Genomic DNA, 12,549 nt, shown 5'->3' on the forward strand with positions numbered 1-12,549 from the left:
ATAGCACAGTGATTCAGTTATATATACTCTTTTTCAGATTCTTTTCCATTGTAGGTTATTACAAAATATTGAGTATAGTTCCTTGTGCTATATGGTAGGTCCTTGTTGGTTATCTATTTTGTATATAATAGTGTATATATGTTAATCCTGACCTCCTAATTTAGCCCTCCTCCCTTTCCCTTTTGATAACCATAAATTTGTTTTCTATGTCTGTGGGTCTGTTTCATACATAAATTCATTTGTATCTTTTTTTAGAATTGTTAGAATTATCTTTTATTAGGATTGTTCTTGAAAGCAATATGTCTTCTTGGATGCTTGGTTTTATCTTCCATAAAATCACTCTCTAATGATTCTTATCATACATCACATTTTGTTCCTTTTCTATGATGATGAGATGAAGTTATACAAAGTCCAGACAATAATAGGCACATAGAAAGTAGTCAATAAATATTACTAATTTTATTACTATTTTAAAATAAAATTGAGATGACAGCATGGTAGATGGGTTTAAGGGAGAGAATTCTGCAGCAAGGCTGCCTGCATTTGAATCCCAGCTCTGCCCTTAGCTATTTGTGACTTTGAACAGTTTTCATTACTCCTTTGTACCCAGTTTCTCCATTTGTAAAATGGAGACAGTAATTGTTCTTACCTCACAGGGGAGAATGAGTTATGACATGTAGAGACTGCCATACAGTAACCATTATATAAGCATAAGCCATTATTATTTATCCTTTTCAACTGAATGTCCAGAAGATCATTAATGTTTTTTCTGCATTCTGCACTTCTTTTCTCTTTACCTAAGGTCCGTACTTAACTTTAATATTTGATCTAGTTCTGTATCTATTCTGTGTTTGAAAGAATCTAAGATTTTGTTTAATGAATTTTCAGAAAAGTAATAATAATTTTCATAATACATAAAAGCCCTAAATGCTACTAAGAAAAAAAGGGTAGTTGATGAGACTTGGCACTCATACAAGGACTGTATCATGACACTGAATGAAGAAGTGCCTGAAATCCCCAATGCAAACATTATTATGAATTGCCTAATTCAGATCTAGGTCTTTCCTTTGTGCACAGAAAGTCAGTGACAATTAAACTGAAATGAAGGCAAATACCTAACACTTATAAGAAACTGAATCTTAGCTCAGAAAAATTCAGTGGTGGATTTTTTCTCTTGTATCTTTCTAAACTGTGGGTTCTAGAGAAATGTTCGACTGTTACGAGTCACACAACCACATCAAACAATTACACTTGGTGTGCTGCTACTAAGTCACTTCAGTCGTGTCCGACTTTGTGCTACCCCATAGACAGCAGCCCACCAGGCTCCGCCGTCCCTGGGATTCTCCAGGCAAGAATAGTGGAGTGGGTTGCCATTTCCTTCTCCAGTGCATGAAAGGGAAAAGTGAAAGTTAAGTCGCTTAGTCGTGTCCGATTCTTAGCGACCCTGTGGACTGTAGCCTACCAGGCTCCAAAAATGACACAAAAAATGGCCTACAATGATTTCTAACACATGGAAATTTAGGCTTCATAAGAATATGACAGAGGGCTTCCCTGGTGGCTCAGTGGTAAAGAATCCTCCTGCCAATGCAGGAGTCAGGAGTTCGATCCCTGTTCCAGGGAAGATTCCTTATGCCATGGAGCAATTAAGCCTATGCACCACAGTTATTGAGCCTGTGGTCTAGAGCTTGCGAGCCACAACTACTGAGCCTACGTGCCCCAGCTATTGAAGTCAAGGTGCCCTAGAGCCCCGTGCTCCAACACAACAAGAGGTTCCATCACAATGAGAAGCTGGAGCACCACAGCTGAGGAATAGCCCCCGCTCGCTGCCACAACTAGAGAAAAGTCTGTGCAGCAATGAAGACCCAGCACAGCCAAAAATAAATATTAATTAATTAATTTTGAAAAAAAATATGAAAGAAAGAACCAGGCAATCACGGAGGAATAGGCACTAGCGGGCATTCCCAAGTTCCTCCTTTGCTTTGGCCCTGTCCCTAGACTGAGCAAGGCTGCTTGCAGGAAGTTAGGGAATTTGGGAACAGTGGGGATCACTCCTTTCCTACTGTGAGGTAGTGTGCTCACTCTTTTTTTGAGGCTGGTGTGGGCAGAACGAGCTCTTTACAAGTAAATATTTTAATATATCAGATTTGAATATTTCCTTGATAGGAAACACATTGATTTTACCCCCACAAACATTTTTTAATGGCAGTTTGTATCATTCGGGGAAGAGAGGTGATGCTGAGGTACATGCTGAATGTACTGATGGCCATATTTCAACACTGCCTTACTTTTGTAAGTTGATCTATTTTAAAAAATAGTACATAGGCACGCAAGAGAAAATATTTTCTTTTTCAACTTCAAAATTGCAGAACATCACATTGTTGGTTCATTTACATATTAAACACTGATCAGAACAATTTGCAATGCTGCTACTGAAATGATGTCTTTTAAAAAATTAATTCCTTGTCTGCTTTTAAAGTAAATTCTTAAGAATTTCAAAATGGCACATGACCAGTTAAGAATACTTTGGAGCACTTTGTAATGCTAGTTCTGCCTCTGTTACTTGCATGGCCTTGAAGAAATTACATGGCCTTGTGCAACTACATCTCCAAGCTTCATGTTCCTATTTTATATGAGACTTCAGGTGAGTCTCATAGGGTTCTTGTAAGAATCTAATGATATAATAATGATATAATATATAATATAATAATGATACAATCTGTTAAGCACATAACACAGTGTATGGGACATAGTAAATGAACAATAAGTGGTACATTTTAATATTATGTTCATAATACTAGGTATATCTGTATTAATCCACTGCATTGAACATTAATTTCTGCCAAGCTCCTTAGCATAACTCTCTACCCAACATACAAAATGCTTCCAAAGGGAAAACTGAACCCCCCCAAACAGGAATATCCAATCCTTATTCTTGCCTGAGTATTAGGGAGCCTTTGATATTTTATTTAACTTGAGTGGGGCTCTTCTTGCTCAGATCCATCACACATTCTGTTTCACAAGGTGTGTCTGGCATTCTCAGCACAGAGATGGGAGCCATATGAGGGAGAACACCCACCCCAAGGCAACTCCAACCTGCCACTGGCATCATCACACCTAGCCCAAAGGGATCTCTGCACAGGAAGTGCTCCAGCTTCAGCTTTCCTTCCTAACTTTCTTTGTTAAGATCTTAAAGATGGTGGCAATGGAGATGATGATGACAATGATAAAACTGATAGTAATGTGGATGAGGACAGCCAACATTTATTTAACATTGATTCTCATCCAGGCACTACATGCACTTTGTATATATTATTTCACTTAATCCTCTCAAGAGTCACACAAGGCAGGTATTAGGAGTGTCCCCATTCCACAGACACAAACTCAAAGTGTAGAGAGGTTAAATATTAATAGCATGTCCAGTCTGAAACAGAGCCAATCAGCAAGCAGATCTGATTCCAGCCAGAGCCTTTACTCTTAACCCTCAGACTACACCAACCCCTCTGCTGCTTTAGAGACTGCCTGTAGTGATTAGCGCAGGTCCTACAGCTCTCCTTAGATTAACTCCACTGTCAGAGTTACACCACCTGACCTAAAATTCACAGAGACAGAACAGCAGCAGCTATAGCAAGTGGTACATCCATCAGGAACTTCAGTTTGATCCCCCTCAGCCCCTAAATGAATTGCCCCTCCTGCATGGCAACAGGCATGAAACCTAACGGAGAAAAACTGGCCACAAGGAAATCCCTGATATAATTTGTGACCTTTGATTACCTTTAATACAACATTAGTACACAGTACACAATACTAATCAAACTAGTTTAAACATGAAGAAATAGTAAGGTAAAAGAAATGGTTTGCTCACAGCTGCACAACAGGTGGAAATAAAATGCCCAATAAAGCTCAACACGCCCTCTGCAAGTCCTTACCGCCTTATTATTCCGGGCTTCTAATTCCTGGTCGTTCAAACCTCTTCAAAGTCTAGCAGCACAAAAATGGACTGTGGAACCAGCCTTTCACAGGCTCGGCTCAAAGACTAACTAATCCTAGCCCCGTGAGGGCCATAAAACAACAAGCTGACCCTTCAGGATGAATTTCATATTATCTTTTAACCAGACAGTCTAGATTTCTCAGGACATGACAAAAATGTCTTCAAACACTTGTCAGCAGTTTTCAGTGGAGGGAAAAAAACTGCAGTTAAAGCACCTCTGGTGAGAACTTGGAGCAGTAAATATGCTTACATTTAGTTTGTGCAATTTTTATTATGAATTGGATGGTGGGTTGGATCTATGTCCTTACTTCTTCACTGGAGCGCTAGAAATGTAAAAATGTCAGCCACAGGCCATTCCTTTCTTGTTTATTTAAATGGAGAATTTTTAAAAAATCACTTTTTCCACTTCATGGCTCCTTTGGACCAGAGAATAAAAATAGCGATGTCGGTAGGAGCCAAACTTTTTTTTTTCTGGAAAAATAAAACGAGAGGAGAAAGAGCCCTCCTCAGAATAACCCAAGTCTTGAAGCAACTGCCTGAGCAAAACTCGCCTCATTTTACCCACTTCTCTCGCTCCTTCTCAGGGCAGCCTCAAAAGGAGGCGCAGTTTATGAGAAACTCGGCGGCGGGCCCTGCACTGCTAACCCCTTCACACTACCCAGCCCAGCCACCTGTCAACCCCGAGAGCGGCGCGGGCGAAGCGGGGTTGGGGAGGTGGCTCTAGGAAGAGACGCTGGTGACCGAGGACAACCAGGAGGACTGAGCTCAGCTTTCGGGCCACTGCGCTCAGTGGCCCCACTACAGCCGCCTGGGGGCTCCGGGCCCCACCGGGTCTCGGGGGCGCCGCCGGCTGACTCCCAGGGACCCTGCGGCCGTCGTCCTCAACCCCACCCCCACACCTCGGAGCAGCCGCGGCGCCACGCTCCATCGCCCGCGGCTGTGCGGCAGCGAGTCCGCTGCGGGGCGCGTCTCACCTGTTGATCTTGAGCGCGAAGGCGCGGCGCTCTGCGCTCGGCAGCGTGGCCATGGCGCGCCAGCGGCTCGTAGGCCTCTAGGGTCGCAGAATGCGCGCAGCGGGGCCCCGACGCTCCGCAGAGCCGCTGCAGCGCATGCCGCGCTGGACGCGAGCCTCATCTGTCAGTCGCGGCTGGAAACTTCCGTATTTCCACCTTCAGCGCTGAAATCACCCCGGGGGAGGGCCCAACCTCAGAGCTGCGGCGGCCAGCCGGGCCACCCGGCACACGGCCTGGCACGCAGGGAGCGGCGCGCGAGGAAGGTGTGGGCCCACCGCGAAACTGCCCTCCGGATGCTCGCACCACCGGCGCGCTCTTCCCCGGGGCCCAGACCTCAGGCAGAAAGGAGCGCAGGCGGATGACCCGGCGACCACTGAGAGAGGCCGGAAACTCCATCTGCCCGAAGCTGTGAGGCTGCCAGGGCTTGTGGGCAAGAGCTGGGAAACCGCTCCTTCCGCCCCGCAAAATTGGCGAGGTCGGGAAACCAACCCTGGAATTTGCGCTAGGCCTTATTAAGTATCCATGCCCGGGGGAAAGTAACTTAAATTAAAAGAAAAAAAAGTTGGTAGAAAATTCGAGATACATACCAACTTTTGCAAACGATATATCCGTCATCCTTATTGGGGTGACTTAAATAAATGTAATAATCCATGCAAGGAATAAACGATTTTTTAAAAAGCTGGAGGTAAGTACTTTTCTCTGGGGGAACGGTGCACAGCGCTTTCCTGTGGTTCAAGAATATGCTGCAGCCCTGTTTATTTCTGCTGCGTACTGAGAAGTGTACTAAGAAGTTCAACCGCAAACTCAAGAAAGAAGTCAGAAAAGTCCCAGTGCTTACTGAAGTGGAAAAGTTCGTGCTTACCAACTTGCCCAAAGGTTTACTCTACTAGAGCACTCCCATGTAATGCCTCTGTTTGCCAGCTGACGCTTAAAAAAATCTGAAAGCGAGATATGTTTGGTTCAGAACTGCACTACTGTCCAGTGTGGTAGCCACTAGGCATATGTGGCTATGGACCATTTGCAATTGCGGTTATTCTGAATTGGGATGTGCTGAGTGTGTAAAATACATACCGAATTTTGAAGACAGTGCAGAAAAAATGATGCAAGACCATCCTGTCACTGATTTTTACATTGATCACAAGGTAAAATGATACTTAACATATATTAGGTAAATATTATAAAATTTCATTTGTTTGTTTTTCCCTCTTTAGAATGTGGCTCTCATTAAAGAAAATTTAAAATTGCATGTGTAGCTCACATTATGTCCCTATTTGATAGTGCTGGTCCAATAGTTCCTAATTTGCCACCTAATATTAAAATGCCTGGGAACTGAATTCTGTATCTTGCCTACCACCTTTCTTTCTCTGGTTTCAGCTTCTCAGGTAGTATAATAATTCTTCAGAGCTGTGATATCACTCTCCTCTTGTCTTCAAACATCAATGCCTGTAAGAACTGTATAAGACAAAGATAATAAGTCTAACATTACATAGACTATGAAATGAGATCCAAAGGGAAAGAAGGTTTTTGAAATGTGGAGTTTCTGACTTTCAAAATTCTCCCAGGTATGTGTACCACACTGGAATTTATAAGCAAAGATTTACATAGAAAAATACTAAGAGAACAATTCAAGTACCTCTTCAAACTGGGAGCAAATAAATGATTTGTATAAAATTGTTTTACACTGGAATCTTCAGTCCACTGTGTACTAAGTCAGCCTTTCTGATGGGCTTCTCTGTTTCTGTGTGTTTGTGACATATAGAGCAAAATATATTGATTTGCACACAAAGATAAAGTATAATAGAAGTATCTCAGATTTTCAGAATTTGCAATTAAGGAAACCTTTTGTGTGTGGAGAGGGAGAAATCTTAAAATCTCCCATCTTATGTCAGCTCATGCTACATTCAACTCATTAACCTTGGTTTTTGGTACATAATTGTGAAAGTAAGGTCAGCATGATTATCCTCCAACTTATCAACTCCCTGGTTAGAAATGATGGCTAGAAATGACTCCAAATTTAATAGCCTTCTAGTAATTCACCATGAATGTGTCATCCACTGCTGCTGCTGCTAAGTTGCTTCAGTCATGTCCGACTCTGTGCGACCCCATAGATGGCAGCCCACCAGGCTCCCCCGTCCCTGGGATTCTCCAGGCAAGGACACTGGAGTGGGTTGCCATTTCCTTTTCCAATGCATGAAGGTGAAAAGTGAAAATGAAGTCGCTCAGTCATGTCTGACTCTTAGTGACCCCATGGACTGCAGCCTAACAGGCTCCTCCGTCCATGGGATTTTCCAGGCAAGAGTACTGGATTGGGCTGCCATTGCCTTCTCCACTAAATTAGGCAAATGCCTACTTTTAAATTTTATCTCCTCTTGGGTACAGTCACAAATTGATGGCAAAATTGAAAACTAATGTAGTACCTTGCTTCCATTTCTTACTCTTCCCGATTTCCCTCTAGGGCTTCTCTCCTACTTGCTACTCTGTTGAAAATCAACCTACTCTGGCAGGCCTCCTTCTTTCCACACTGTATGGCCTCTCTTGACCTTCCTCTTTCTCTGCATCTTTGTGTCATTTGGTTTTGTTTCTCACCTTTATAAAATTCCTCCCTTCTATGACAGACTTTATATCAATGATCTCAAATTTTCCTGTAGTTTTCCCCATATCTTCTTCTTACCTTTCCAGAAAGCCAATGTCTTTCTTTACATTGCATCTTACTTATTTCTTACAACAAATAATTAAATAACACTTATCTTGTACCAGGGCCTGTTTCAAACTTTTTACAAATATTAATTAACTGATAACAACCCTTAATTAAGAACATTATCTCACTTTGTGAATGGAGAAACTGAGGCTAAGAGAAGTTAAGTGACTGGCCCAAGATCACAGACTATTACAGGGCATTTCCAGCCCTAAAGGATTGCCTGTCTTCCAGATTTTTCCACTCAAATATCTCCAAACTCCACAGATACAAAACGAAAACTCTCCATCTCCTCTGCTCAATTGTACCAGTTTGCTATCCCTCCATAATCACTCATTTCTGTTGGGAGCACTATTTTCCACTTGCCATTTAAAAGCCTTGGCATCATTTAATGGAGTGTAAAGCATGGATTCTGGGTTCTGGCTTCAGGTTTTCACTAACTATGTGATCCTGAGCAAGTCACACCCTGTTTGGATCACAGAGTTCTTGGTCATAGAATAACCCCATCTCCTCACCTTTTATAATGTGTCAGCTCTGACTAACTCTTCTTTACCCTTCAGATCTAATCGGCTAACAAAGCCTGTCATTTATTCTATATAAAATTCACTGCTTTATAAATATCTTTGTTCTCACTGCTTCCATTCTGACCCAGCCTTATAACATCTGGATAACAAAAATAAGATTTTAAGTAGTTCCCTGCCTCTATCTTCTCCTTATTCCAATCCATTGACTCTACTGCTGTATTAATTTTATTAAAATATTTGTTTCATCATATTTCTTCCTTTCTCAATTAACTTTGGTGGCTTCCCATAGCCTCTATGACCAAGTGTGACCTTCTTCAACTGACTTATAGTAGTTTCTCCACTTCATGTAACTAATGCTATCCCTTGCCTCTGCTGTTTATTTGCTAAATTGTGTTCAACTCTTTTGCGAGCCCATGGACTGTAGCCTGCCAGGCTCCTCTTCCATGGAACTTCCTAGACAAGAATATTGAAGTAAGTTGCCATTTCCTTCTCCAGGGGATCTTTCCAACCCAGAGATCAAACCCAAGTCTCCCTCTTGGCAGGAAGATTCTTTACTATTGAGCCACTAGGAAGCCCCAACTCTATCCCTTACTTCTCTGTTGAAGCAAGGAAGATTGTCAACTAAAGAAATCAGTGTTGTTACTGCCTGGGACCCCCTTTACTTATGTCATTCTTCTTGCCATCCTCACCAGACATCACATGCAGTCTCTCTGCATTCTTTAAAGTTTGAGTTAAGTTGTCAATGTCCACCTCTACCTAAAGGAGTATCTCATTCAGTCTGACAGCACCCTTTGTTCAGTTGAATACGTCATTACCAGGTCATTCCACAGCCTAGTGGAATGCAAAGTCCGCAGGTCTATACAGAAAAGGGTGACATTTGTACATTTCATTCAGTACCCAAGCCATTCAAGACCTCCATTAGCTTTCACTCAAATATCACCTTCCGTGACCATCTACTTAACATTGCAATGCCTTTTCCCTAGCTCTTTTTCCAACTTCCATTTTTCTCCATAGCACTTGTTACTATCTGACATACTGCATATTTTATTTGTTTGCAACTTTATTATCTCTTATGCTTCTAGAATATAATTTCCATGAGGGCAGGGATTTTTATTTTATTCTTTTCTCTATTTCTATTATCTGCAGTAATGCCTGGTACAATGTAAATGTTCAAAAAATTCTTGTGGAATAAATGAATGAAGAGTTGATCCAGTATTGAACATAGAGTGAACATTTAATAAATATATGTTAAATTGAACTTGAATGGGAGCGGCTAAGTTCATGTGTCTTTCAGGAGGAAGTTAGAGCCTTTTTTACGCTCTTGAATTTTTTGGTTGTACCTTTTTATGAATATCTTCCAGCTCTGTTTTGTATTTATTTCTTGAGTTGAGAAATCAAACTAGCACATGGTTTATTGCGAGCAAGTCAATCTCTTTACTGTCATCTTGTAACTGAGGACAGATACAGAAAGACTTGTGTGCTAGCATTTAAATCTAGCCATAGTACAAATATTAGAATTTGGAACTTCTAATTTTCTCCACTTCATTCCTTTTGTTATCAACAGAAATCTGCAAATATGAAAAGAATAAAACTAAGAAACTCTTCCTTAATATGTACATATTAGTCCCTCTTATCACGGCTTCACTTTTCATGCTTTCAGTTACCCTCAGTCAACCACAGTCTGAAAATATAAAAGGAAAAGCTCAAGAAACAAGCATAAGTTTTAAAATGCACACTGTTCTGAGCCTCATGATGAAATCTCCTGCTGCCCTGCTCCTTCCCACCTCAGACATGAATCATCCCTTTGTTCAGTGTATTTGCCGGTAGTCACTTAGCAACTCTTTTGGTTATCATATGCAGTATCACAGTGCCTGTGTTCGAGCTTTGCTTTTTACTTACTAACAGTCACAAAGTGCAAGAAATAGCTATCCGGAATTTGAATATGCCAAAGAGAAGCCACAAAGTGCTTCTTTTAAGTCAAAAGGTGAAAGTTCTTAAATTAATAAGGAAAGAAAAAAAATCATGTGTTGAGGTTGCTAAGATCTGTGGTAAGAATGAATATTCTATCCATGAAATTGTGAAAAAGGAAAAAGAAATTCATACTAGTTTTGCTGTCACACTTCAAACTACTAAAGTTATGACCACAGTACACCATATGTGCTTATTAATGTGAAAAATCCATTAAATTTGTGCAAAAAGTAGGAGACTGCATTCACGTAACCCATTGTAGTACATTGCTATAATTGTTATATTTTATTGTTAGTCATAATTAATCTCTTACTTGCCTAATTTATAAATTAAACTGTATCATAGTATGTGTGTTTAGGAAAAATAATGTATGTATGGTTCAGTACTATCCACAGATTCAGGCACCCACTGAGGGTCTGGCAACATATCCCCTTTGGATAAGGGGGAACTACTGTATATACATACACACATATATGTATATATATACATATCTTATGTGGTTATGTTACTATATATAGGTATTTTATATGTAAATTAGGCCATATTCTAATATACAATGCTATTTCATCAATAGGAAATATTCATGCTATAGCATTTTATAACTAGAAGGACCTTGGATTAATTTATGAATGAATGAATGAATCCTCTCATCATTTATGTACCTTCTTTTAATTCCTCAAATATTTATCAAGTGGTTCCCACATGTCAGTTCTGAACTAAAGGCTACTAAGGCCAAAACCATTAACATACTTGCTCCGTGACTTCCCAGAACTCATGATCTAGCAGCAAGATACATGTTACCAAGGAAAGAAGAGGCTTGAGTTCCGTGGGACAATCAGGAATGTTTTGCTGCACAGAACTCTGTGCAAGTGAGGAAGCACAGACAGGAAATGATTTATTCTGGTGGAGAGGGTGTTGGCAGAGAAATCGACGCTGAGGAAGAATGACTTTACTGACCCAGTGACATGGGAACTGGTCTAAATGACAAATAAGCATTCACCACGCAGAAAAGAGTGCATTCAGGATATTCCAAGCAGAAGAAACACTGCATGCAAAGGCAGGGAGCCAGGAGACACCACTTCCCACCCTGGGAATTAAAAGTATAACGGAGCCCAGAGGGTGCAGTCTGAAGAGGCAAGAAATGAAACTTGGAAGGTGGGCAGGACCTGAATGTGAGGGTCCCGGCAAAGAATTCAGACTTTATCCCAAAGCCTATGAAACCAGCTACAATGTGACTGCTGTTTCTATAAATGCCATTGTCTCTTAGGGGATACCTCGTGCCGCCTGGCAATCCATGGTAAGGACTATCCTGTAGAATACAGACAAAGGGTGGTAAGGATTCCGTCTCCCAGGTCTGGCACTGCCATCCCCATCTTCCTTAACCTGAGCATATGCACACTGGACACTAAGGAAGAAATAAATATTTCTTTACAGCAAGTTTTAGGCAATTTTCCCAAAGTTAGCTTACCTGGAGAGAGGAAGGATTTATGGGGGAGGGAGATTAAATAAGATGAAGCACATAAACAACAGAACATACTGCTGGTTATTGAGTACACGCTCTCAGAACACGTGGGCTGTAATTTTATGATTATTTGACATTTGTGCTACATTGGAGCCATATAAATTGGGGTTTTTCACCAGTTTTATTGTGAGATAACTGACATACAATATTGTATACTTTTAAGATATACAACATAATGATTTGACTTACATCATAAAATGATTATCAGAATAGGTTTAGTGGACATTCCTCACCTCATATAAATACAACATTAAAACTGTTTTTTACTTACTATTATTTCTTCATAATAGATTCCCAGAAGTGGAAATTATTAGGTCAAAAGTTAGAAACTCATGCCAAAAAAGCCTACGCGTAATCACAAGGAACTAGTAGACAAACTTACGTTGAAGGACATTCTACTAAAGAACTGTCAATCTTTTTTCAAAAGTGTCAGTGCCCTGAAAGACAAAAGCTGAGGAACTGGTACAGCTTACAAGAGACTAAACAGACAGAGCAACTCAAAGCAATGAGGGACACAGAAGTGGATCATGGATGAAGAAAAGAATACCATAAAGAAAACTACTCAGCAACTGGTAAGATCTGCCAGCTGACTCTGTATTTGGTAATAATATTGTATCAAAATTACATTTTCTAAATTTGATACTTACACCATGGTTGTATAAGAGAATAAAGAGAATATCCTTATTCTTAGGAGATATACACTGAAGTATTTATGGTAAAGGGGCAGAATGGTGTGACATCTGGAACTCATTCTCAGATGGTCATCAATAATGACAATGATAATGATAATGTTTATAATACCAAAATAAAATTGAAAGTAATAAAGTAAACAATTAGTC

General features: G+C 40.6%; 2 protein-coding genes across 2 annotated transcripts in view; both read left to right on the forward strand.

Annotated features, from left to right (window-relative positions):
• Positions 1 to 2,583: 2,583 nt before the first annotated feature.
• Positions 2,584 to 5,517, forward strand: LOC145516359 (uncharacterized protein DOCK8-AS1-like). The gene is given in 5 exon segments (XM_081517505.1): positions 2,584 to 2,641; positions 3,185 to 3,235; positions 4,573 to 4,693; positions 4,793 to 5,213; positions 5,215 to 5,517. Coding segments are annotated over 5 exon segments (954 nt in total).
• A 5,524-nt stretch (positions 5,518 to 11,041) lies between these two features.
• Positions 11,042 to 12,549, forward strand: part of LOC145511154 (zinc-regulated GTPase metalloprotein activator 1A) — a 66,882-nt gene continuing 65,374 nt past the window's right edge. Inside the window, exons 1-2 of the mRNA XM_081503917.1 lie at positions 11,042 to 11,485; positions 12,138 to 12,282. The gene's annotated coding sequence lies outside the window, so the exon portion shown is untranslated. The remainder of the gene's footprint in view (positions 11,486 to 12,137; positions 12,283 to 12,549) is intronic.

The sequence above is a fragment of the Giraffa tippelskirchi genome, chromosome 1 (genome assembly GCF_054371585.1).
Source record: "Giraffa tippelskirchi isolate mGirTip1 chromosome 1, T2T-mGirTip1v1.2.pri, whole genome shotgun sequence".
Classification (NCBI taxonomy): Eukaryota; Metazoa; Chordata; class Mammalia; order Artiodactyla; family Giraffidae; genus Giraffa; species Giraffa tippelskirchi.